Raw genomic sequence first — 26,411 nt, 5'->3', positions numbered from 1 at the left:
GGAGCAGATGGGAGGTCCTGGGACAGGTCCAACAGGGCTGGGCTGACCCGGTGGGTGCTGGGACAGGTCCTGGTGGTGCCATTGTGTGTGGACAGGATGGACACAGGGACACGTGGGGACATCCAGCCCACCCAGCTCCTCCAGGATGGACAATCGGCCACCATGACCCCATCCCCCCTCACTGCTCCCATGGGGACCTCCCAGGTCTCTTCCCTGTGGGGCACAATAGTCACTGTGGTCCTCTGGTGTCGAGGTGAACTTTTCCCACCTTCCCAAGCCTATGGAGACCCCACAGCTGGGATGTTCTTCTTGACTCCCCCAGCTAAGAACCAGGCAGTGACATGGCCAGAAGGTCAGGATAGACCTCAAGGACTTCTCCTCGTCCCTGTGCCTGGGCAGGAAGGGATGGAGACAATTGCTGGGTGCCCTCTGTCCATGAGGTCCAGCTGGTGATGGAGCTCACTACATGGTGGAGAACCTCATGGACCTCCTGGTTCTTGGTGGAGATGGTGCTCACCACGTGGTGGAAAACCTCATGAACCTCCTGATTCTTGGTGTAGATAGAGCTCACCACGTGGTGGAAAACCGCATGAACTTCCTGGTGCTTGGTGCAGATGGAGCTGTCCATTTGGTGAAGAACCTCATGGACCTCCTGGTTGAGATGGAGCTCACCACGCAGCAAAGTTGGACAACCTCATGGACCTTCCAGTTCTTGGTAGAGATGGAGCTCACCATGTGGTGGAGGACCTCATGGATCTCCTGATTCTTGGTGGAGATAGGTGCAACCACCTGGGGACTTTGACCTTTGGAGGGGATGGGGGGCTGGTGGCAGGATGGGGACGGTGTGGTGGCAGCTGCTATAGGACGCCCTCCATGAAGCTGGTGTCCAGGTGCTGGATGAGGACACGGATGAAGGACATCTCCTTGCGCGTGTTCTCAAAGATGATCCGCGGGTCATCTGATTGGCAGCGCAGGCAGTTGGGGGCCATCACCATGGCCAGGTTATTGACGTCCATCTTGGTAACGGCCACATTGGCTGGCTGCACGAAGACCTAGAGGTGGTAGGAGGAGAAAGGTGGAAGTCAAAGGGTTGGTGGGAGATGGGTGGGAGGTCCATGTGGACCTGGTTCTTCACCACGTGGTGAAGTTTGAGAACCCAAAACCATCTCAGAAGAAGGAACCAGAAGGGTCACCAGGGGCACAAAATCATGGGGTGGGAGAAGGAAGATGGTTGTGATGGGATTAGTGGAACTCTCAATCCTTGGCCACCACATGGTGACCTTGGAGAACCCAAAACCACCTCTAGAGAAGCTACCAGGAGGGTCATCCAGGAGGCCATGAACACTTGGGGATGGTGGACGTGATGGGATTGGGTTGAGATGGGTGGAAGGACCTCATGGAACTCCTGGATGGACTCTTGGAGATTGGGGTCACCATATGGTGAAGTTGGAGAACCCAAAACCACCTCAGGAGAAGAAACCAGACCTGGTGGTCATCTGATGGGCCAGCAGAAGGTGCTTCTCCTACCTGGAGGAAGCGGATGAGGTAGCACAGCACCATTCTGTTGATCCGGGGCAGGGAGTGGACGACGGCGATGGCGGCCTCAGGGTTCTCATAGTGGGAGATGCACTGCTCGTAGAACTCGTGTGGGATCAGCGGCTCCTCCAGCTCGCGGTACCACAGCTTCAGCAGCGATGCTGTGAGAGCACATGGAGGAGAAGATGTGAGATCTTCCAGATGGAGCTTCTCTCCCACCAAACATCACCCCAAGGTCCTACCAGGAACATGTGGGTCCTCCAAGCCAGTGGGGATCTTCCATTGGTCCACCTGCAGCTTGAGGGCGTTGACCTCGTCGATGTCACCAGGGACCCTGTGGGGGGGAAGAGGCTTTGGTGGCTGAGTGACTGATGCAGACCTCTCAGCTCAACAGCTTTGGGTGCTCCAGGAGAACCAGGAGGGGGCATCAGCTGAGCAGGGAGCTCGTTGGTGCCACCAAGACACCATCCTGGGGGACAGCGTGGAGAAACCTCCATGGCCTTGGAGCCATTTTGGGAGCTTGGTGTCACCAAGACCTCACCAGGACTCTGGTGGCCACTATGGAGAAACCCCCCATGGCCTTGGAAGAAGGAAAAGTTGAGGGAACCCACTGGATAGTGGCCACCAAGATCCTGCCATGACTCTGGTGGCCACCAAGAAGAAACCTCCATGGCCTTGGATGACCCACCAAGAGAATGCCCAGAAACACAAATTTGCCCCATTTTGAGACAATTCTTTTGAGAACCTCCAGTTTGCCACCACCATGAGATGTCCCCATGAGGACCTTTACCTGAAGATGCCCTCAGTTTGGTCCCCGTTGAGTGCCAGGACCTCCTCGGAGAGCCGGGTCTGCACCCAGGGCAGCTGCCGGTCCGGGTACCGCTCCTTCTGCATGGCCACAATGTCCTGCAGGGAGCTGCCGAACATGGACGGGTTGAAGACGGCGTTTTTGGCGTGACGGATCTCCTCAATGTTTGGCTTCTTCAGGCCCTGCAGGAGACACCAGAGATCACCGGTGGCCTCTGTGGTGGCCAGGATGGAATTTACTTAATCCCGTCACCCCACTGGTTGAGATTTATGGGGATGGTAATGGAGCCATGGATGGACTCTGGGCAACTTGGTCAAGGTGGTTCCACTATCCATCTGTCCATCCATCCATCCATCATCATCCATCCATCCATCCATCCATGCATCCATCTCCCATCCATCCATCTATCGACTATCCATCCACCATCTTGATTCAGAAGTGGATCCAACCCTATGGAGCTTGGTGGGACCATGGCCACACTGGAGGATCTCCACCACTGGATTTTGCCAGGAGGAGGAGACATGTTTGGGATGCTTCTGGAAAGCTGAACATTAGTGCTGGGCTTCCAAAAGGTCTCCAGAAGTTCCTTAAAAAGTTCTCAGGAGATCTCCAGGGAGTTGGCACAAGGTCTCCTGAAGATCACCAGATGGTCTCTGGAATGCCTTCAGAAAGTACCCAGAAAATCCCCAAAATGTCTCCAGAAGGTTTCCAGAAGACTTTCAGAAGTTCTCCAGAAGATCCTTCAAAGGTTCCCAGAAGATCCCAATAAGATCTTGAGAGAGTTCCCAGAAAGTCCCCATAAAGTTTCCAGAATATCTCCAGAAGTTCCTCACTTAGTCTCCAGGATCCACAGTCTTCAGAAGATCCACAGAAGTTCCTTAAAAGGTCTCTAGAAAGTTTCCAGAAAGTCTTCAGAAGGTCTCCAGTAGACTCCCAAAAGTTCTCCAGAAGTTCCTTAGAAAGTTTCCAGAAGGGTCCCAGAAGGTTTCCAAAAGTCTTCAGAAGATTCTCAGAAGTTCTCCAGAAGATCCCCAGACAGGTATTAGGAGGTGCCCAGAAGGTCCTTTCCAGAAATTTCCCAGAATGTTCCAGAAGGTCCTTAGAAGATCCAAGAAGTTCTCCAGGAAGATCTCCAGCTTTCCAGAAGATCCCCAGGAGCTCTCCAGAAGTTCTCACCACGATCACCACCTCCCTCCCTCCTCCAGTCCCATCCCCAATCCCAGAAGCTTCTGGATGATCCCAGTGGGAGGTGACCTCCTTGTCCACCCCCTCCCAAGCCCACTTCATTTTTTGGTACCTTCTTGGCCCCGGTCAGCGCCGCCTTCTGGAGTTTGTTGTAGCAGTACTTGGCGTACGTGCTGATGGCCACCCCTGCAAGAGAAGACGTGCTGGGTGGAGGGATGTCACCTCCAGGGTGGTGGGATGTCACCTCCAGGACCTGGAAGAGGTTCTGCACCTTCCCTGTCCCTTCCCCATCCCTGTCACTGCTTCCAGGGGGTTGGAGAAGGATGAAGTCCCCCTTGAACCTCACAAGAACCTTGGAAGATCCACCAAAACTCTGGAGCTCTGTGGTGGCCTTATCTTGGGTGGCTTTTGGGGGCCACCACTGCCATGGTCACCATTCCCATCCCACCCATCTTCTCCAGATCCCACCACTTCCATTTTCATCCAACTTCCTCTTTCTGATGTCCTCCATGGAGATTATTCCTATCTCAACAACCCTCGGGACCTGGTGGGACCTTCTGGATCATTTCCAGAGCCCTGGGGACCTGGTGGGACATTCTGGATCATCCCAACAACCCTGGGGACCTGATGGAACCTTCTGGACCACCCCAGATGTCCTGGGGATTGAGTGGCACCTACTGAACCATTCCAACAACCAACAACCCTAGGGACTTGACTGAACCTTCTGGATCATCTCAGAAGAAGCCTTGGGGACTTGATGGAACCTTCTGGATCATCCCAGAGCCCTGAGGACCTGGTGGGACCTTCTGGATCATTCCCAGAGCCCCGAGGACCTGGTGGAACCTTCTGGACCATCCAAGAAGAAGCCCTGGGGACCTGGTGGAACTTTCTGGGTCATTCCCAGAAAAGCCCTTGAGATCTGGTGGCACCTTCTGGATCATTCCCAGAAGAAGCCCTGGAGACCTGGTGGGACCTTCTGGATCATCCCAGAAGAAGCTCTGGGGACCTGGTGGAACCTTCTGGACTATTCCAACATTGAGTGGCCTCAAACCATGGAATCTGCTCATGGAGCCATGGAATGACAGAACACTTGGGATGGGAAGGGACCTCTGATGACCATCTCACCCAAACTCCTGCCAGGAGACCGGGCTGGATTTTGGGAGGCAGCCCAGGAGAAGCTGGAAGAATGACCTCCGATGGGATCCCATGGGATCCAGTCCTGATTTTTGAAGGACCGGCCCCACCCAGAGCTCCTGGAGGGTCCCAAAGTCCACCCTAGGTCTCCCCTGGAGGTTCCTCCTGGTGGATCCATCTGGGATCGGCTCTGGGGGGAATTCCCAAGATCCCAAATTTCCCTCAATCCCACAGGAAATGCCGGAATTTCCCAGCATCGGGAAAACCCAAAGGCGGATTCCAAGAGGATTTTCTCAATTAAATGAATTCTATTCATTGAATTAATTACAGCCATTAAAATAATTCTATTAATATTATTAAGGATTATTAAAAACAATATAAATAATTAGAATTTCAAAATATAATGCAGTAATGATGGGTATAGAAGAATGAAATTATAAAATTATCACGATTATTGCTATTATCATTACTATTATTATTCCTACCACTATTATGTATTAATATAACAATTTATTATTAATACTAACATCTATATTAAATTTATTATTAATTTAATCCTAATAACAATTATAATCCTAATACTAATTATAATATTAATGCTAGCATTTATGATAGAATTAATAACATTATTTGCTTTTACTATTATCAGTGCTAATATTTTTTTACTAATATTCATTATTATTAACACGTCTGTATTGAAAATTATAATTAATTTAATCCTAATATGAATACTAATATGGATACTAGTGCTAATATTCTTATTAATATTATTAATATTATAATCACTATTATTATTACTATTATTGTTCTTACTACTAGAATTATTATTTATAAGTATTACTGTTAATAAATAATATTTAATAATAGTTATAACATTGGTATTTAGTTTATTAAGGATATAACTAATATTACTACTAACTAAATATTACTAATTATAAATAATACTTTATAATATTTATAACATTGATATTTAGTTTATTAAGGATATAACACTAATACTCGCACCAATATCAATATAGACACTGAATTTAATACTAATTCTTATACCATTAAGAATAATAAGACTCATGTCTCTTAATGTGTTTTGTTAATATTTAATACGTTTATTATTAATGTAGCACTAATAGTGACATTGTTCCAATATTAACACTAGTATTAGTAATAATAATTAAATTAATTAAATTATTTAAATTATTTTAAATTATTAAATTACTTTAAAATGATTTTTAGTATTACATTAGTTTTTTTTAAAAAATATTTTTTAAAATACTTATTTTAATTATTACATTAATTACACCAAATCTATCTCACCCCTATTAATTACCCCAATTAATTAATGAATCCCCCATCCCTCTGTCCCTGCTGCCCCTCTGCCCTCCCTCGGCTCCCTGGAGAATTCCGGGATTTCCCAAAATTCCGGCAATTCTGAGGTCCCTACCCGGGATCTCCTCGCTCTGGGGCTTTGGTTTCTTTCGCAATTTGGGTTTCTTCTGATTGGTCCTTGCCAGGAGGTGCCGGAGGTGCCGCGAGACTGGGGAACAACACCGGGAATTCCCGCAGGGAACGGACATCGGGATCAGAACAATGGGAATTAACATGGAATTGAAATGGCATTGAAGTGGAAAAAAAAAAAAGAATTAAAATTAAATTAAAATTAAATTAAAAATAAAATTAGAAATTGAAATTAAATAGAAATAAAACATAAACAAACATAAAATAAAAATTAAATCAAAATTTAAATTAAAATTGAAATTACAGTTTAAATTAAAATAGAAAATATAAATTTGATATTAAAATCGAAGAAAATTAAATTGAAATTGAAATAAAAATTGAAATAAATTAAAATTAAAATAATTAATATTAGCATTAAATTGAAAAATAATTGAAATTGAAATTTTTGAAAAGAAATTAAAATTTAAATTAAAATTGAAATTTCCATTTAAAGTAGAAAAAATAAATTTGTTATATTAAATTAAAAAAATAAATTGAAATTGAAAATAAAATTTGAAACTAAATGGAAATTTTGAAATTGAAATAAAAATGTAAATTAAATTAAAATTTTAAAATTGAAACTGGAAGTAAAATTGAAAGGGAAATTCAAAATTAAATGGGATTTGAAATAAAAATTAAAAATGTAATTAAAATTTGAAAAGAGAAATTCAAATTGAAATTAAAATTTGGCATAAAATGGAAATATAAATTAAATTAAAATTGAACATGAAATGAAACTTGAAATTAAAATAAAATTTGAAATGAAATTCTAATAAAAACAAATGAAAATTGAAATTAAAATTGCAATAAAATGAAATTTTTTAAAAAAAGGAAATAAAATGAAAAATTGAAATAAAATTGAAACAAATTAAAATTAAGTATTTAAATCTAAATTGAAATTGAAACATTGAAATGAAATTAAAGGAAAATGCAAAAATTAAAATGGAAATAAAAGCTGAAAGGAAAAACGTGGAAATGAGACTAAAAGGCTGAAATAAATTTAATTGAATGAAACATTGAAATGAAATGAAAATGGAAATGAAAAAAAAGAATTGATGTTAAATTTAAAAATAAATTTCAATTAAAAATGAAAAAATAAAGAACATAAAAATTAAAAAAACATAAATAAAACTAAAGGAATTAAAAATAAGAGCAAATAAAAATAAGTAAGCAAAGTTTAAAAATAAAAATAAGATTTAAAAATTAAGAAGTGTTTTAAAATTTAATGGAATTGGAATTAAAAATGAAAATAAAAATAAAACAGGTATTAAAGTAATAATTAAAGAAAAGAAAGATGAAAATAAAGATTAAAACTAATATTTAACAGAAAATAAAGATTAAAAGTAAATGGAAATCAATTAAAATGGAAAATAAAGTGAGAAAATTAAAATAAAAGTACATAGGGTATAAAGTAAAATGTAAATTAAAAATAAAAAAATTAATAAGTAAAAATGAAATTAAAAAAGAAGAAATAAAGGAAATTAAATGAAAATGAAATTGCATTTCAAACTGAAAATAAAAGGAACAAAATAAAAAATTAAATGGGAATAAAAATCCAATTAAAACAACAATGAAAATGCAAATTTAACCAGATGAGATGGAATCAAAAATACAAATTAAAACAAATTGACAACAAAACCAATCGACACAAAGACAATGAAATTCCTGGAAAAAACATGGAAAACTCAAAACGAGGATGGAATTCGGGAATTCCCAGGGAAGTGCTCTGATTGGCTGGGAAAGAGTTGGGGGTGGAGCCTAACAAATCTGGCTGGAAATGTGTTTGACACCTCTGGTGTGACCAACCCAACCCATCGTGACATTCCTGGGAATTCCCATTGGGAGCGCTCCGGGGTCGTCTCTGTTATCAACCTGTGGTGGGATCATCTCCTGGTGTCCCCCAGGAGCTGAAGGACACCTTGGAACCCTGGGAGAAATTTGGGATCCAAAATTCCAAAATCCTCCTGGATTCCCAATCCCACATCATCCACCACCCACTGGGAGATGATGTCTACTCCTTGGGAGGTCCAGACAGGGAAGGATTTGGGACAACCAATCACAAGGCTGGAGAAGCTCTAAATTTCCCAAATTTCTGTCTCCATCTCTGGCCATGACCAAAAACCTTGGGAGATGGGAAGCTTCTGGGTTCCATCCCAAAACTGGGGTTATTGCGGGATCCAAAGCTACTGGAGAAGGAACATCTGTACGTGGGAATGATGGAAACCATGGAATCATGGAATTTTGGATCCAAAGCTACTAGAGGGGAAACATCTGGCATGGGAATGATGGAAACTGGAATCAGGGAATTTTGGATCTAAAGCGACAGGAGAGGAAACACCTGGAGGTGGGAATGATGGAAACCATGGAGTCATGGATGGTTTGGGTTGGAAAGGCCCTCTCAAGTTGGGTTGGAAGAACTCCCAGGAACAGAGGTAACACTGATCCCCAAAAGATGTCAAAGCTCATTTCCTCTCGGATCTCCTGCTGGTTTTCAGGGAGGGGAAGGCTGGGAAAGGTCCCTCATCACTGGGTGCACCTCTAGGAGATGTTTTGGATCAGCTCCTCATCTACCTATCCACATGGAGACTCAGCCAAGAGGAAAGGAACCAAATCATTGGGTTGGGACATGGAATCATGGAATGGTTTGGCTTGGAAGGGACACAAAGACCATCCAGGGACACCTTCTTCTATCCCAGCTCACTCCAATCCCCGTCCAACCTGGCCTGGAACACTTCTGGGATTTGAGGACAACCACAGAAACCACCAGGCCACAGTTCCTCACTTACCTTTGGTGTCATTCACCGGATCCATGTGCCGGTAAATGTATCCTTCAAGGTAGGAATGGAATTTGGGAGTGGGTGGGAAAAAGGCCAAACAAATGGCCATGAGCTCCCAGCCGCGGGCCAGGCTCTCGTAACGGAAGTTCTCGGTGGTCTGCCGGCACAGCTGGATGTAGAGCTCATCTCGCAGCCCCTGCATGCTCCAACCTTTGGTGGCGATCTCCAAGGCCACATTGAGCTGGTCCGTCTTGGCCCGCCGGTCACCCATGTACATCTGGATGAGCTTGAAGATCTCGCATGCCTCCTTCTTGACGTTGCGGTCGTTGGTCATGATCATGGGTTTCTTGATGGATTCACTGCTCCAGGCCAGCATGTTAGCGATGGAGACCTTCCGTCGGAAGAGCCCTTGGGTGTGCTTGTTGAAGTGCTTGGAGGCCCAGTTCTCAATGTCCGTCTCCGAGGAGGGTTTGCGCAGGTTGAAGGTGGGGAAGACACAGCTGGCGCTTGGCATCATGTTCCGCGTCTGCCGGCTATTCTCGAACTGCGCGCAGGCGCCGAGGTCCTCGGACTGGGGGACAACAGGCGGGACAAGTCAGGGGTGCTGGTAAGGGTGGGAGTGCTGATGGAATGATCAATCGATCGATCAAATGATGGATCAAGCAACAGATCAAAAAAATGACCAACCAATAAACCAACCAAGCAATCAATGGATCAGTCAACAAATCAACCAACAAACTGATCAATCAACAAATTGATCAATCAGCAAACTGATCAATGAAACAACCAATAAAACAATGAACCAACCAACCAACCAATCAGTGGATCAATCAATGAACCAACCAATCAACCAATCCACTGATCAATTAACAAACTAATCAACAAACTGATCAATGAAGCAACCAATAAACTAATGAACCAACCAACCAGCTGATCAATCAATGAACCAAACAACCAACGGATCAGTCAGTGAACCAACCAACCAACAAATCAACCAACAAACTGATCAATCAACAAACTGAACAATGAGATAACCATAAACCAACCAGTCAACCATGCAACCAAGCAATGAAGCAACCAACAAACTAATCAATTAATCAATCAAACAAACAAGCAAGCAGTCAACCAACTGATCAAAAAACTGACCAACCAACCAATAAACCAATGAACCAACCAACCAACTGATTAATTAACAAACTGATCAATGAAACAACCAGCCAGTAAACCGATCAATCGACCAACAAACAGATCAATCAACCAAGCAAGCAACCAGCAAATCAATCAACCAATAAAACAATCAACCAATCAACCAACAGACCAGTGGAGAAACCAACAACCAGCCAACCAATGCATGAATGGTTGAACCAACCACCCAATGAACTGATCCACCAAATCAGTCAATCAATCAACTAGCCAACACACCAACTGACCAGCCAACAAATGAAAGAACCCATCAATCAACCGATCAAACAACCAATAAATCGGCCAACAAGCTGATGAATCAACCAACTGATCAGTGTAGAAACCAACAGACAAACCAACCAACCAACCAACCAATGAATTGTTCCAACAAACCAATCACCTAAATAACCAAGCAATGAACCGACTGACCAGCCAACAAACCAATGAACCAATGAACCAACCAATCAACTGATCAATCAACCAACCAATCAATCAATCAATTAATAAATCAACCAACCAACCCTTGCAGCATTCAGAGGTCTTCCCATAAACCTTATCCTCTCCAAGGAGCTTCTCCTGAATCCCAGCATGGCCAAGAGCTGACCCAGGGCCAGCAGCCAAGGTGGATGGCACAGACTGGCATCAGGAGGGAGGAGACTGGTGGGGACAAGTGGCTGGACTCTCTTCACACTTGCTCAGTGGAGTCATGGACAGAAGAACTTGGTGGCAATGTGGGAGAAGTGAAGGGCAAGTGACTGAGTTCCACTTGTCCTTTGGGGATGCTGGGGACACGCCCACCTTTAACAGCCCCCCAGGAAACCCCCTCTGCCCAAAATCACCTTCCAGGGTGGTTCTTCAGCGGCCACAGGAAGCTGGTGGCTCCTCCAAGCCACGAGCAATGTGGATGGTCCTTCTGAACATCTCAAGGGACCAGAGATGCTCAGGATTTAATCTTGGCTTCTGCAGAGCATCCAGCTGGGAAGGACCCCTGTGGACTAGTGTCCTCCTCCTACTGGGACCAGCACAGCTCATGGATGTCACCCCAGGAGATGGAGGGACACCCCAACAGATGGTGACCAGCTTGGACAAGGCCAACAAGAGACAAAAGCAGTAGGTGGAAAGACCCAGGAGGTGGAAAATCCAGGAGGGGACATGGAAGCCACCCAAAGAACCACCAGAGCTACTGGCAGGTGACTGAGCTTCTACTTCTTCAAACGGGTCGTTTCTTGTCTCTTCAACAACTCATCCTGTTCCAATGTCCAGATCTTGCCATTGACATCACTCCCATCTTGACTGCTGTAATGATGGCAGGAGATGCTCGAAGGTCTCTCATTTGGCAGTCGTTGGGGATTTGGCTTTTCCAAAATCTGGTCCATGGGCTGGATCAGAGCCACTGAGAATACCCAGGAAGAAGGAAAGGACCATATTGGTTGGGGACATCAACCTTCTACAGCCAAGGAGAACGTGCTGGGGCCAGGGAGTGACACTGGAAGCAAAATGTAATGGATCCTTTGCTGCCAGAGCCAGTAGGAAATTAACTTCAGCCTTAATTAGCTCTGTTTAGCACCTAAATGAACTTGGGGGATGCCCTGGCCTATAAGAAGGGGATAAACCATTGGGCATCTACTGCAAATGACCATGACCTCCTGCCTGTCCCAGGGGGTGACCGTTGTGTCACCTCCAGAATTAGGGAATACTCAAGGGAGAAGGTCCTGGAGCCATGTGGATAGGGCTTGGATGCACCTCAGTATGGGGACATTCCCCTGGTGACAATCATAGCCATGACCAGGCAAGGGTTTGGGTTGGAAGGGACCTTCGAGATCATCCTGTTCCTAGGGCCAGGGACACTTCCTACAATCCCAGGTTGCCTCAAACCCCATCCATACTGACCTTGGACACTTCCAGGGACAGAGGCAACCACAGCTTCTCTGGGAAACCGGTGCCAGTGTCCCACCACCTTGGTGTCCCCGAGGTTGAGGACAACAGGTGGGGCCATCAGGACAGAAAACTCTGGGGAGTGGAGAAGATTCCCACTACATCCCAAGCTCTGGGAAGGAAGCCTAGGATCAGTAATGGTGGCAGCTTTTCCTCCTGGCATGAAGATCCAAAACAGATCTGGAGCTCTCCAGTTCTGGGTTTGGACTTCCTCGTGCAGCACTGAGTCCTTGGGGACAACTGTGCTTCAGGAATCTTCTGCTGCCTTTGGATGCAATACTCCACCGATTTAATGATGCATTTCCATGGACAAAAAAAAAGGAATTTTCCTGATGATTTGCTGTTTCAGCAAAACTGAAATTTTCTGTTTCACTCAGATCCATGTTCAGGGTCTCCTTCTTGCTGACACCAAATTCCATCTTCCAGGCAGTTCTCCAGGTGGGATTTATCCCCACACATGGTGTCATTACCTGTTTTTTGGAAGTCCTGACAGCCTTTCCCTTCCTTTCTCAGCCTTTCCCTGCCTTTCCCTGGAGGGGAAGGGACTGATGGAGGACATCCAGAAGTTGATGGAGGATATCCAAAAACCAGGGAAACATCTGATGGGCTGGAATCTTGGCACTTGGGAAGCACCAGCTCCAGCAATTCCAGGTCAGAGCCTCAGGGTCTCCTCTGGAATGGGAGTTTGGAGCTGGAGTGATCTCCAGAGAGGGAACAGGCAGCCCACAACCCTGGGAAACAAATCCTGGAAAAGTGGTGGCTCTTTCAGCCCAAAGTTTTGAGGGACCGCCTTGGCAAGGACCAACATCTTTGGGGGATCATCTTGGCAAGTACCAACTTTAAGGGACCACCGTGGCAAGAACCAACATCTTTGAAGGACTGCCTTGGCAAGGACCAGCTTCCCTGAGAGATCAGCCAGGGGTGGGCACTCAGGAATCTCCTGGGAGCTGGGATCTGCCAGGATCTGCCCCTCACCAAGGCAGGAGAAGCCATGGCACAGAGCTGAGGCTGCCATGGCACAGAGCTGAGGCTGCCATGGCATGGAGGTTCCCCTGCCCAATCCTGGTGTGGAATCATCCCAGGGACCATCCCACTGGATCTACACTGGAGAAGCAGCTTCAACCAGGATTGGCCACATGGTGAAGACCCCCAAAACCAAGAATATTCCCAAGGGTGTTACCTGAGATGGATGCAGGTAGGGCTCAGGGGAGGCCAGGTTGGTCTGGACAGAGACGCTCTTCTCCAGCAGGATCTGGGGGAAGCCCAGCTTCTCGAAGGTGTTCCTCTTCCAGTGCTTGTTCTCCTGCTGTGCCAACGCCTCGTCCTCACTGAAGGCTCGCACCACCGGCCCCGGCATAGGCAGCGGGAGGGCTCCGTCACTCTCATAGCCTGAACCGTCCTTTTGGGAATCCCAGCTGCTCCGTTGCTTCATGTGGTAGTGGGCCTGCTGTGCTTCCCATGCCAGGCGCGCCTGCGCTAGGAACGGCTCCGGGAAGCCCCGCGCCGCCTCTGCCTCGGCTGCCTTGCTCTCCGTCCGGTTCATTGGTGACCTGTTGGGTCCCGGCGTGGCTCGTTCCTCACCCAGCTCACCCAACACCTCCCGCTCCCCTGAGCCGTCCGTGGAGGAGGCGTTGGTATCGTGGTTCACCGAAGGCTTCCGGCTTTTCCTTTTCCTGGTGGAGGGTGAGTAACCGGTAGAGGACAAAGTGTCCTGCTGGCTGGACCACGACATGGAGTCCTCGCCCTGGGCCACCTGGGCCCCAGTGGGACCGGGGCAGAATTCGGGTCCCTCCATGCTGCTGTAGTCACCCGATTTGATCTCCAGGCGTTGGTCCCGCACCAGGCAGGGGCTGTGCTGCAGTGAGTAGGAGCCACCAATGGGGTTGGGGGAATATTTGTGCCTCAAGCCCGTCTTCATCTTTGGGCTGGAGCCTGACTGCTCCACATAGACCAACTGCCGGACATATTCCTTGCCGGCCGGGCTGTATTCCAGGCTCATGAAGCGATCAGGACACTTCTGCTTGGTGAGCACCAACTGCTGGTAGGGCGAGTTGGAGCCTTGCTTGGGTGACTGAAGGAAAGGGTGAGGCTTCCGGATGGGCGATTTCTGTGGTGACCCGGCCTTGTAGCTCCCACTGGCTTCGTACTGCATGTCCACGGGCGGCTCGTCATAGATGGGAGCCTGGTATTCCATGGGGGGCTCCTCATAGAGTGGGGGTTCGTAGGCATAGCGGGGCGACGAGGGTTGGGATTCACTGGAATGTTTGCGGTGCTGGGCTTGGAGCGGCGAGCAGAACGATTCGCCCCGGCCCAGCAGTGGTGAGCAGCTGCCCACATGCTCAGCCCTCTTCAGGTAGGGCGACTGCTTCCTCTCTGGGAAGAACACGGAGTTGTCGGTGTCTGAGGAGAAGGTTTGGAGGTTTGGTGACTGTTGGCCACCCGAGGGCCGGCGGGAGCGGGAGCCCGGTTGGTTTTCTGGAGCGTAGCCATTTCCTTGGTGGAGGAGGAAGCTGGGCTCCCGATCCGTCACCTTGATCAGCATCCGCTCCTTGGTACCGGCATTCCATCGGAGGGATGAGGTCCTGCGGGGAGAAACATCACGGGGGAGGGGGGATCAGAATTCCACCAGAATTTGGGATTGCTGGTCCCAAACCTGCTGAACCACCACAAAGCCTGGAGAACGGATATTCTCAAGCACCCAAAAGATGGAGGTGGGAGGGATTGGATGGGATGGGATATTGGACAAGGCATGGAGGGACAGGACACGGGAAATGGCTTCCCACTTCTGGAGGGCAGGGTTGGATGGGATAACAGGAAGGAATTCTTGGCTGTGAGGGTGGTGAAGTCCTGTAATGGAATTCGCAGGGAATCTGTGGCTGCCCCATCCCTGGAAGTGTCTGGGGCCAGGTTGAGCAGGGCTTGGAGCAACCCAGAATAGTGGAAGGTGTCCCTGCCTATGGGATTGGATATTGGGAAGAAATTCTCCTGTCAGGAATTCTTCCCTAGCACAGTGGATATTCATTTCCTCTCTTCCTGTTCCAAGTCCTTGGGACACTCAGGAGTAAGAGCAAAGATAGATTTTATGGAGCTGCCCAGCTCACAGGAGGGATCCGAGCTGGAATTTGCTGTTCCCAAGGCACAGGGAAGCACATCCTGTCACCAATCCCACGCTGGAACAGAAGATGCCGGAGGCACCGTCTGCTCTTCCAGTTCATCCCTCTCCAATTCTCATTTATTCCCAGCCATTTGTCCCTTCTGTCCCCCAGGAAAAGGTGCAGTGTGTTGAATCGCTGCGTTTTGAGGGAAAAATTCCCACAAAAAGCCACGAACAATTCCCTGCAGGAAGCTCCATAGTCTCTCCTTGTTTGTCCTTGCTCTGAGGGATTTGGGAATGATTTATTTCTTCCTTTTCCACCTTTGGAAGCTCCACTTTTGAAGCTCTTGGGGACTTGAGCCTCTTGCCAACTTCTTGCTGCCAAAAACCTGGATGAGTTTGGGTTCCTCTACCTTGGTTTGATGGATCTTTACCCCTTATGGAGCCCTTCCAGACCCTCAGAATTCCATCCACAACCACAAAATCATGGATTCATGGAATGGTTTGGGTTGGAAGGGGCCTTAAAACTCATCAAGTTCCATCCCCTGCCAAAGGCTGGGACACCTTCCACTATCTCAAGTTGCTCCAAGACCCATCCAACTTTGCTCTGCTCCTGAAAAATCTGCTTTTCCTGCTCAAACCACACACAAAAACCTTGGATGGCTCCATGTTTCTTTCTGGAAGAGCTGGAGGTCTTCAATCCTCATGAATAACCTGATTTTTATACACAGATCCCAAAAATTGTGACAAAAGAAAATGGGAGATCCACAGAGGATTCCCAACAGAACTGGACTGGAATTCCCAAGGAATCTGTGACTGCCCCATCCCTGGAAGTGTCCAAGGCCAGGCTAGACAGGGCTTGGAACAACCTGTCATAGTAGAAGGTGTCCCTTCCCTTGGAAAAGGTTTGGAATGGGATGGTCTGGAATTTCCATGCAGAAATCCACGTTTCCACATTTTCCCCACACCCACCCGAATCCAAATCCCTCCTAAATCCAGGTGTTTTCTCTCAAACCAGGTGAAAAACTGCTGATTAATTCCCAGCTTTGCAGCTGGCATTAATATTCCAGCTCACAGCATCTGGCAGGAACAGATCCAAATAAAAATCCCCAGTGGAGCAGCGGCGCTTCTGTCAAATCACCTTGTTCCAGCCAATCCCAAATATTAAATAATGGGAAGCAATATTCCTGAAAGCTCCATGGATTATGGGTAACCTCCTCCAACCGCCCCCCCCCCCCCGCCCCCCCCCCCCAAAAAGCCATGGAATACATTGAATTTTCTGCCAGCAAAAGGAATTCCAGAAAGGCAATTTTTGTCCTTAAATCACTGCCCATGAGTGGTGCGGCTGCTCCAAGAAATTCAAGGGATGCTTGGCATGGGGCATCTGGCAGAAATTCCAAGTATTCATGTTATTTCTGACTTGGCACTAGGTTCTCTCTGCTGTTTTCTCCACGTGGGGAAGATTTTTCCAACTCCATATATTACCAGGACAAAACTGCTTCCCAAATCCCTCCAAACCTCCTATCCAAGAAATCGATTTCTTCAGAAATTTGCATGATTCCCACATAATTCCCATCTGGTTTGGGGCAGGATTTTTCCATGTCCTCCTAAATGTCCTTCCCTGATCCAACGCCTCCTCCTTGACCTTATTCCAACCTTTGGAAAGTCAACGATGGATGGGAGAGGAGAAACCTGGATCCCTCATCCAGGAATTTCTTTGCTCCCTCATTTGCATATTCTGAATATTTGTATATTCATTCTGACCATCCACAGCTCACAATACCTTAAAATCCCATCAAATCAACCAAAATATTCATTTTTTTTACATTCCTGATGCTCTTAATGGAGCCAAGGGGCAGCTCCACTTCATCAAGGTGAGACTGAGCAATTAAATCACAGCCAGGTTTAAGCAGAACTATTTTAAAATAATACTTTATTATTTTAAAACCTTTTTTTTGTTTTGTTTTGATGGACTGAGGTGGCAGCACGAGGTTTAAAAACGGGAATATTTCCAAAACTGATCCAAACTGCACATTTTTCCAAGATTTCTTCCCCTGCCCTAGAGTTGCTTAGACTTTGCAGATGAAGATTAAAATTTAGAGCCGGCATTAAGTGAATTTTCCCTTCCCTGGGAAAAGGGGAAGAAACCCTGATTTGAATAATTCAAGTTAGCAGTTTCCGATGGAACACAGTGGGATTCTCTGGGAAAAGCAAAGGATCCCTGGGCACCCCCCACCATCCCAAATTCCCACCGCACCCTCGCTCTTCCTCACCTTCCTCCCCCAGCCGTGGGATTTGGAAGCATCTTCTCCCTTTGCCTTCCACCTGAGTTTAAAATTCCCTTTCCCAGGGCTGAACTGGGATGGGAATGAGGGAAGCAGTCCAGCCCCCCTTCCCTCCCAGCTGGGCACCGCCTGCTCCAAGCACATCCCGCTGGGAAGTCTGGGGTCATGGATGAGCCGGTGGCGGAAAAAACCCTCCCTGTGCCTGGCATGGCGCCCGGTGCCACTCCGGCAGCAGGAAAAATCTCAGTGAAAAAATCAGGGAAAGGTGAGCAGCAGAGCCTGAAGCCATCCAGGCTTCCCCCTGAAGCTTCCCGTGATCCATCCAAAATTTTCCAGCTGGGAAAACTTCCTCAGTTCAGGAATCCAGCCTCTATAATAATGGAGAAACCTTGTATTTTATGTTGATTTATAATTAAATTAAGCAATAGGATGAAATCCTAAAATCCTCCATCCTCAAGGTTCCAGTGCTCTTCACCTGCTCTTCACCTGTTCCCAAAAATTTGCATGGAATTCTGTGTAATATAAATATCCTAGGGCAGACTAGAATTTTAAATTCTATGTTCTGAAATTTTAAATTTTAAATTCTTAGTCAAGCCCCCATTCCTCAGTTTTTGTGGTGTTTGGGGCTCTCACAACCACACCATGGCCTCTTTAACTCTTCTTCCACACTTCCAGTCCTTTTTCCTATCTTCAGGAGCCTGGAAGTGTTGCTTCCTCCTTGGGATTATTTTTTTTAGGAAGTCTTTTTATTAATTTAAGCTGATTCCTAGAAAAACCAGAATGAGTGACGTGAAATTTGCATAATTTGGGCAATAAAATGGATATTTGGGAAGAAGAGCCAGGACGGAGTTTTCCCAGGATGATTTGATGGATACAACATGATCCATGGGATATCCAGGAAGGGGAAAATCCATTTTGGTTTTTCAGGGGCAATTTTGGAGTGATGGGAATGTTGAAGCCCAAATCTTGGTTTGATGGATACCCACAACCTTCCAAAACTCCTCTGCACACAATCTCATTCTCCAACTAAAGTATTCCCAAAGGATTATACCCATCAAATACCATTTTGAAAGAAAAAGTCCTACTGTTTTTCTAAATCTTTTAGGGATTGTCCAATCCCTGTCTCCGGATGGCGCTATAGGATCACTTTTAGCTCCAAGCCCGCAACACCAAGTCCCTGCTGTGAAACATTTCCGATGTTTTGCTGCTCTGGTGGCATCAGCGCTAATTAACATCCATGGAAGATGATCAAGACCAGAGAGAGGTAATGACCCATTCCATGCCTTGCCATCCCATTCCCACTTTTTTTCCAGGAGAAGCAGGGTCGGGAAGATGAATTTTTCAAACCCATTGCCTGGTGGGAGAGTCAGGTTGTGATGTTGGAGGCCGCAAATCCATAACCAAAGGATTTTTATGGGATGTAGGTGATGAGGAAACGCCAAAACTAACTTGGACAACCACTCCTGATAAATCCCTTGGCTGAAGGCCAAGTTGACCTTGCTGAAGGTGAACTCAAGGTGGTCCTTCCCCAGGCCACGCCACCCAAGTCTTCTTGGTTTGGGACATCCATGATGGCCAGGGGGCTGTCCAGTGAACTCCACCAGGATCAATCCCATCCAGAACCCACCAGGAGAAAGCACAAGACCAACACAACCGAGCCAGCCATGGAGGACATGGATGCCAAATTCTCAGGAGCCAATTAAATTAAATTAATCCAAATTAAAGCAATCATACCAAAAATAGCCTCTTTCCTGAAATCCAAATGTCACTGAAAACAAGAGATCTTTCCAGATTGGAGAGGGAGGAGGGAATGCTGGGGAAGGAGCACAGAAGAGCCTTTATCGTTACAAGGAAGTACAAAGAGACCAGAAGTGACATTTCCCAAAATAGCTGATCAATAGGGAATCTGCTCCCGCTGGCTCCGGGAGCGCCACAAAGAGTTCCAAAATGGTGATTTTTTTAGCTCTTGCCTATTCCGAGTGGATTTCACATTCCCTGCCCCAAAGCCTTTCCTCCTCGTGGTGTCTCCAGCCTGAATTGTTCATCCCTGACAGGACACAGGGAATGGCTTCCCACTTCCAGAGGGCAGGGTTAGGTGGGATTTTGAGAAAGAATTCTTCCCTGTGAGGGGCTGGAATGGAATTCCCAGAAAAGCTGTGTCTGCTCTATCCTGGAAGTGTCCAAGGCCAGATTGGATGGGGTTTGGCCCAGGAGGTCCCACCACTATGACAGCCCCAAGAGCAGCCATCAACCCTCATCCCTATTTTCCCAAAAGGTGGGATTTTCATCTCGTGGCTCCCCAGGGAATCACTGGTGTCAGTTCTTCTCCTCTTCCTCCCTTCCAAGGGAACCAGGGACTGGACTCACCTCTAAAAATCAGGAATGGTCACATTTATGAACTCAATATCCAGTGTGGTGGTTCCTCACCTCCTTCCTGGGCTTCTCCCCAAAGCTCCTACAAGTCTCTTCCTGAATTTTGGGCCTGGATTTATGCAACTCTGCCAAATTACTGCCATTCCCTGACTCCTCGTGGTGCTAAGACAACAAATCTGGGTGGAGAAGGGCTGAACATGGCCAGGGCAGGATTTGAAGATTCCCATGGCTGGAGAAAAATCCAGGAACCCCCATGAGAGCCAAGAGGTTGAAAACAGCTGGAAAATGGCAAATTACGGCTGTCCCCCAAAACAGAGGTGGCCCCACTTCCTAAACCCCAACAGACATCAACCCACCTCCAAAACCACCTCAGGTGCCTCCACAAGAGGTTCTATGGAGCTCTGAAAGGCAGTGCCAGGATTTTTGGAAGCCAACCGCAATTCTCTCCTCACTTCCCCAATTTCTTTGCTATGAAGCAATTCCTGTTGAACACAAGAAGATTGAAGACCTCTCCAAATACTCCTGGATGTGGAGTTCCAGGAGAAAATGAGGAAGACTAAGCCAAGGATCCTGTGCAGGTGAAGCGGCCACCATCCTGCTTTCCTACAACACTCACAGAAGAACTGGGATTCTCCCAACTCATTGATTGTACATTCCAATTCTCTACGAAGAGCTGGAACACAATAGGGCACCTTCTTCAACTCCAAAGTCTGGAATTGAGGGATTTGCCACAGCTTTGGAGGACTTTGGTGCCATTCCTGCTATTGGGAGAAGAAAGGGAGAAGAAAGTCTTTAGTGTTGAAGATTTTTGGTCTTAAAATCCAGCTTGAGCAGCCTTGGACCTTCCATCCATTGACTGGCCAATGCAACCATGGGATTATGACAGAAATCTGGGATTTCTCCCACAGACAAGCAGACTTCCTGATGGAAAGATTGATCTTGGTTTAGCAAAGAGTTCAACTCCCTCAATGGAATGAGGATGTGAAGCAGCTCCAGGGACCAAAGGGTTAAGGGCGGGGATCATGAATGAGGGGATTTGGGATTCTGGGGCTTCCCGACAAAAGCCTTCCAGGCCCACAGAGGATGACCTCATCCTCTTAATGACACCCACTAATCTTCATTATACTGGAAAAATCTCCCATAGGAATTGTTGGCTGAGAGCTCTAAGGAAGCGGAAAAATTCCTTCCCTGCTCCCAAGGATGTTGCTCCTGGGGCAATCCAGGGATCTGAACCCCAGAGCTGCACCTGGAGGTGGCGATGATTCCATGGATGAGGATTCCCCAGATGAATCCCGTGGGATTTCTCAGTCAAGATCCGGCTTCTCTCTACAAGCCACCTTGATCCCACACTTTGTCCCAACATCTGGGAAGTCTCCAGCTTCTCCTTTCCCTGCCAGAGGGGATGGAGGAAGGCAGGAACCATGACCTGGTCCTCACCATGCTTTCCCTATCCACCAGAGAACCATGGAGGAGTTGTGGAACTGAATCCTGTGTCTCTTTGTGATTTTCCAGATGAAAACCTCTGGAATTAATGCCAGACTCGAGGAGAAGAGGGTTGGAAAGACCTGGGAGGGTTGTTGGCTTGCAGACCTGATTTTCCAGCTGAGCCTGGAACCTCCAGGATCATTTTGTGAACAGGGTTTGGAAGCAGGTGGATCTGAGGGAGCTCCAGTGGAAGCATTTGGGGCCTCATCCCACTCCATGATGGAACTCTGAAGTTCTGGTTGGGTTCCATCCTGCTTGAAATTCGTCATCCCCATGTTGGCATGAACTCGTGGAGACAACCAGAGATCCCCCAATCCCTTTTCAACCTTTCCAAAGCTCCTGCAGCACCAACATTTCCATCCTTGGAATTGTCCAAGGCCAGCCTGGACAAGGCTTGGAGCAACCTGAGATACTCGAAGGTGTCCCTGCCCTTGGAATGGTTTAGGTGGGACTGGATGATCTTTGAGGTCCCACCCAACCCATTCCATGATTCCATGATTAATTTTCCCCCCTCACAATTAATCCCGTGAACAGGAATTCATCACAAGCTCCAATTCCAGCTCGTGGCACTCACGGGGTTAAACCAAAATCCCACCCTGAGACTCGTTCTTCCAGAAGGACATCCACTCACAGCTAATTAAGCAAAGCTGCTAATTAGCTCTGTGGCTGGTTACGGGGCTGGGGGAAGGGCAGCCGGGGCCACTCCCAGTGGGTTTTTATGGAATTGGGAAGACGGAGGCATCTCCTGCGGCACAGCTGATGACAACAGCTCATGAGCACAGTGACACTGAAGCTTTTAATTGCCACCAGCCCAAAAATGTGTTGTCCATGTCACTGCTCCATGTTCCCATCACCGACAAATCCCGCCAGATTCTGGCTTGGCTCCCACTTCCCAAAATTGAACCACCAATCCCTGTTTCCCAGCCAAACGGCTCCACGCTTCCCAAATCTCTCTCCTTCCCACTCTTCCTGGGAATTGCATCCACCCAGCTTGTGGGTGGGAGATCAGGTTGTCCATGGATTCATGGAGAGCATTCAGCTGGAGAGGATAAAAAACCTGATCCCATCTCCCTGCTGGTTTCCCCTTCTAGAAAGCTCGGAATTTTTTCTCCCCTTCTTCCTTAAGTGGCAAATAATTCCAACGCTTCCCAGGAGGTCACTCAGCAGTGGGGAATCCCGGGGAGAAGTGGGATGGAATGCAGCCAGCTCTACTGGGGGGATTTTCCGCATGCACAAGTCATGGATCAGGATGGAGATCAGCTTGGAACAGCTGGAATACATGCCAGGAAAAGGGACGAGGAGCATCCCGCTCTTCCCAGTCTCCATTTCCAACATGGAAAGCAAAGGAAGAGCTGGAGGTAAAAAAAATCCAGGAATTTGGGCTTTATCAAAACCCGGAGCAATCAGGCAAGGAGTGACTCTGTAAATCCCCAAAATCTGGTCTCATCATCATCATCTTGGATTTCTGGGGTTTGACAAGGACCTGGTGGGGTCCAGTGGGGACTTTTGGGGTTCAGTGAGGACTTGGGGGGTTCAAGAAGGACTTGGAGGGGGTCTGAGGTCTTGGGTGGGGGTTCAAGAAGGATTTTTGGGTTTCAATGTGGATTTTTGGGGGTTCAATGTGGATTTGGAGTTCAAGAAGGAATTTTGGGGTTCAATGAGGACTTCAGGGCTCAGTGAAGATTTGGGGTTCAAGAAGGACTTCTGGGGTTCAGTGAGGATTTTGGAAGTTCCGTGAGGATTTGGGGTTCCAGAAGGACTTTTGGGGCTCAAGAAGGACATTTGGGGTTCAATGAGGATTTTGGGTTCAATGCGGATGTTTGGGGCTCAATGAGGATTTTGGGGTTCAGTAAGGATTTTTGGAGCGCAAGAAAGACTTTTAGGCTCAGTGAAGATTTGGGAGGTTCAGTGAGGATTTGGGGTCCAAGAAGGACTTGGTGGGTTTCAAGAAGGACTTTTGGGGTGCAGTGAGGACTTTTGGGGTACTGTAAGGACTTTTGGGAGTTCCACAATGACCTGAAGGGAACACACGAAGGGAAGGGATGAGGAGAAGGATTGGAAAAGCAGGAATAAAACATCAGTGGCATTCACTGCCCTCCCCACCCACTCCAATCCTGATGCTGGAGGGAAATTCTGGCTACCTGTAGTGCAGGAGCTGTCCTTCGGTGCTGTAATCCCGATAAATGTCATATTCCTTCTCGAACACTCCGGAAGGTGACGAACTGGAAAACAGGAATGGACCGGGAATTACCATTAGTGTCTCCTCTTGTATTAATGGAGATGAATCCCACCAGGACAGGATCTATCTGTCCTGGATCTGCTCATGGGACCTGCTCGAGCTTGGAGTCATGGATTTTTTTGAGTTGTTGGCCAGATGATGATTAAGTCACCCATGGCTGTGGTCTCCAGGTTCATGTCCAACCCTTCAAAGACCAAACTTTCCCCTAAAACATCTGAACAGGTCCCAAACATCTGGATTCATTCCACCCTTTCTGAGTGCCCTTACTGCTCTTCAACAACCTCGGATGGTCAGAGCCAATACGGGAAGAGGGAAATCTCCCAGAAAACCCTTTTTGCGACATTTTCATCTAAATCTGAGCCTGCTGAGCTCTTGTCCCCAGAAGATGGAGAAGGTCACACCACCAACCCACTCCAAGAGACACCACACTTGGAAGAAACATGGGAAAAAAAACATCTAGGAGTGCAGGATGGAATTTCCAAACTGTTTTTTTGACTTGGTGGGGTTCAGTGAAGACCTGGGAATTCGAACTTGGAGTCCAAGAAGGATTTTTTTGGGATTCAAGAAGGACTTAAAACCTCTCCTGCAGGATCAAGCCCACTCTTGGTCCATATTTTTGGCTCATGGATTTGCCGTGAATCCATGCTGAGACCCTCCAACACTTCCCAAAATCCAGATATTGATCATTGTCTTTCCAATATTATCCATCCCCATTGCCAATGAACACAGGAAAAGGTTTATTTTTGCCTTATCAGCCCTTCCTGGTGGGAATGTGCTCGGAATTGGTCCTGTTTTTCTGAGAAATAACTTTATTCCACAAAAAAACCCACCCCTAAAATCCCTCCATGTTCCCTTGTTAAGAACCTCCCGTTAATAAAATTCATATCCGATGTTGGTTATGGGAGGAAAAAAAGAGGGAAAAGAAACAAATCTTCCTAATAGGATAAAGCTCCAAAATTTTAGTGGAGGAGCAAGGAGGCAATAAAATTAAGCTTTTGTCAAAGCTAATTTTAATGGGATTTAGCCCTGGAATTATGGCTGTGAGGAATTGCTTAATCCCTTTTTCCTCGCCAGTGCATGTGAATGGATTTCCTCCTCCCCCTCCTACTCCAAGACTCCCGAGAGAAAGGCACCACCTCTGATCCTGGTGCTGTACCCAAATCCACAGTGGAATTCAGATGGATCCCCAAATTCATGGAGGAATTCAGATGGATCCCATCCCTGGAAGTGTCCAAGGCTAGGCTGGAGCAATGTGGGATAAGGGAAGGTGTCCCTGCCCAGGACCTGGATGGGCTTTAAGGTCCCTTCCAACCCAAACCATTCCATGATTCCAGATTCCAGAGGAGTTCAGGAGCTGTTCAAGGTCCTTCCCTACAGATCTGCTTCCCAGCACTCTGCACCCCCATCCCTAAAAAGTCTGGTGGGAATGTTGATTTTCCCACCTAAAACCCCACCAGAACCCAACCACGGCCAAAACAGACATCGGAATTCCTGCGTGGGATGGACCGACAGCTCCTCCCACTGCCATTAGCAAGGTCCACACCCCTCCAGAAGGGAATTCCCACTCCTCCAGATTCCAGGTTTCTGTTCCAGGTGCCAAGATCAAGCTCCATGTGCTCTTCCACCCTTAACTTTGACTGAGCCCGAAGATGGGTGTTTTTTTCTTGCAGCTTTTCCAAGTTGTTGCTTCCAAGATCTTCTCAATCCATCTTGGTTCCTACCCATCCTTTCTCCTGCTGTTCCATTTCCCATCAGCGCTAATTATGCGCATCCAAACGAACTCCAGGCGTCCTCAGATCCATCTCTGATGAGGTTTCTGTGCAGACGGATCTGATGGATGAGCAAATCCATCCCAAAGATTCCAACTGGTGGGAGCTGGGCAGGGAATGTCTACAGGGACCCACAGGAGGATGGAGCAGTTGGTTGCACATTCCCAGGGATGGCCGTGCTTGCTCTTCCAGGATGAGCAGAGTTTTTGGGGATCATTAAAAACCACCGGTTGATATTCCAGCATTAAGAAGCAGCCTCTGGTATTGGCCAGAGAGCCCAGGGCTGGATTCCCAGTTAATTCCTGGTTAATATTTAAACAGAAGCACTGCTGGATTCCAGTTATCCCGGGTTCCTGCAGGCATGGATGCGACAGAGCGTGGCCCCTACCCTTGACCAGCTGTTTTCCCAAGGTTTTAAAGCCAAATCCTTATGAATTTTGCTTGACTAACAGATTCATTGGATTAAAGGAGGAATTTTATGATGAGGGTGGTGAAACACAGGAGAAATCTGTGGCTGCTCCATCCCTGGAATATTCCAGGCTGGGTTGGATGGGGCTTGGAGCTACCTGGGATAGTGGAAGGTGGCCCTGCCCATGGAAGGGGGATGGAACCGGATGGTTCCATCACAAACCATTCCATGTTTCAAGTTTTTCCTGCAATCACCACCTTAAACCCAGTTTGTGTCCTTGAGCCAGACATTCCCACCCAACCTGGCCATGGCCAACCTGGAACAACCGGGATATCAATCTGGAAAGCTCAACCCAAACAAATTTCCAAAGTGGTCTGCCACAAACACAGGTCTACAGGCACTGGATTACCTTCCAGAAATCCCGATGGATAAAATCGCACAGAGCTCATCACAGGAAGCAAAACCAGTTCCAATCCAAAATCTGACCGGTTCAGAAACCCCGTTTTGGTTTTGGAAAAGTGTCCTGAGGTCACCCCAGAATCCTCCTCCATGCAACGCCAGCCTGGCTCCCTCATTTTGTCCTCACACATCCTATGCTGACCATCCTGGTGGTCCCCCCCGGATTCTCCCATGTTTTTCAGGTTTCGGATCACCTGAAATGACCCAAGGTTGCCCAGTTGTGGTCAAACGAGGATTAAAACTTCTCTGG

At 47.2% G+C, this 26,411-nt stretch overlaps 1 protein-coding gene across 1 annotated transcript in view; it reads right to left on the bottom strand.

The window, feature by feature from the left end:
• Window positions 1-857: 857 nt before the first annotated feature.
• The window catches only part of ARHGAP39 (Rho GTPase activating protein 39), a 34,061-nt gene continuing 8,507 nt past the window's right edge, over window positions 858-26,411 (bottom strand). Inside the window, exons 3-11 of the mRNA XM_062504973.1 lie at window positions 23,427-23,507; window positions 13,229-14,630; window positions 8,941-9,502; window positions 6,102-6,194; window positions 3,642-3,715; window positions 2,327-2,526; window positions 1,779-1,870; window positions 1,528-1,697; window positions 858-1,052 (exon numbers count right to left, since the gene is read on the bottom strand). Of these exons, the coding sequence (XP_062360957.1) occupies window positions 858-1,052; window positions 1,528-1,697; window positions 1,779-1,870; window positions 2,327-2,526; window positions 3,642-3,715; window positions 6,102-6,194; window positions 8,941-9,502; window positions 13,229-14,630; window positions 23,427-23,507 (2,869 nt within the window). The remainder of the gene's footprint in view (window positions 1,053-1,527; window positions 1,698-1,778; window positions 1,871-2,326; window positions 2,527-3,641; window positions 3,716-6,101; window positions 6,195-8,940; window positions 9,503-13,228; window positions 14,631-23,426; window positions 23,508-26,411) is intronic.

This window comes from Cinclus cinclus, chromosome 1 (genome assembly GCF_963662255.1).
Source record: "Cinclus cinclus chromosome 1, bCinCin1.1, whole genome shotgun sequence".
Lineage (NCBI taxonomy): Eukaryota > Metazoa > Chordata > Aves > Passeriformes > Cinclidae > Cinclus > Cinclus cinclus.
The sequence above is the reverse complement of the archived record's forward strand: the minus strand, read 5'-3'. Positions and strand labels throughout refer to the sequence as shown.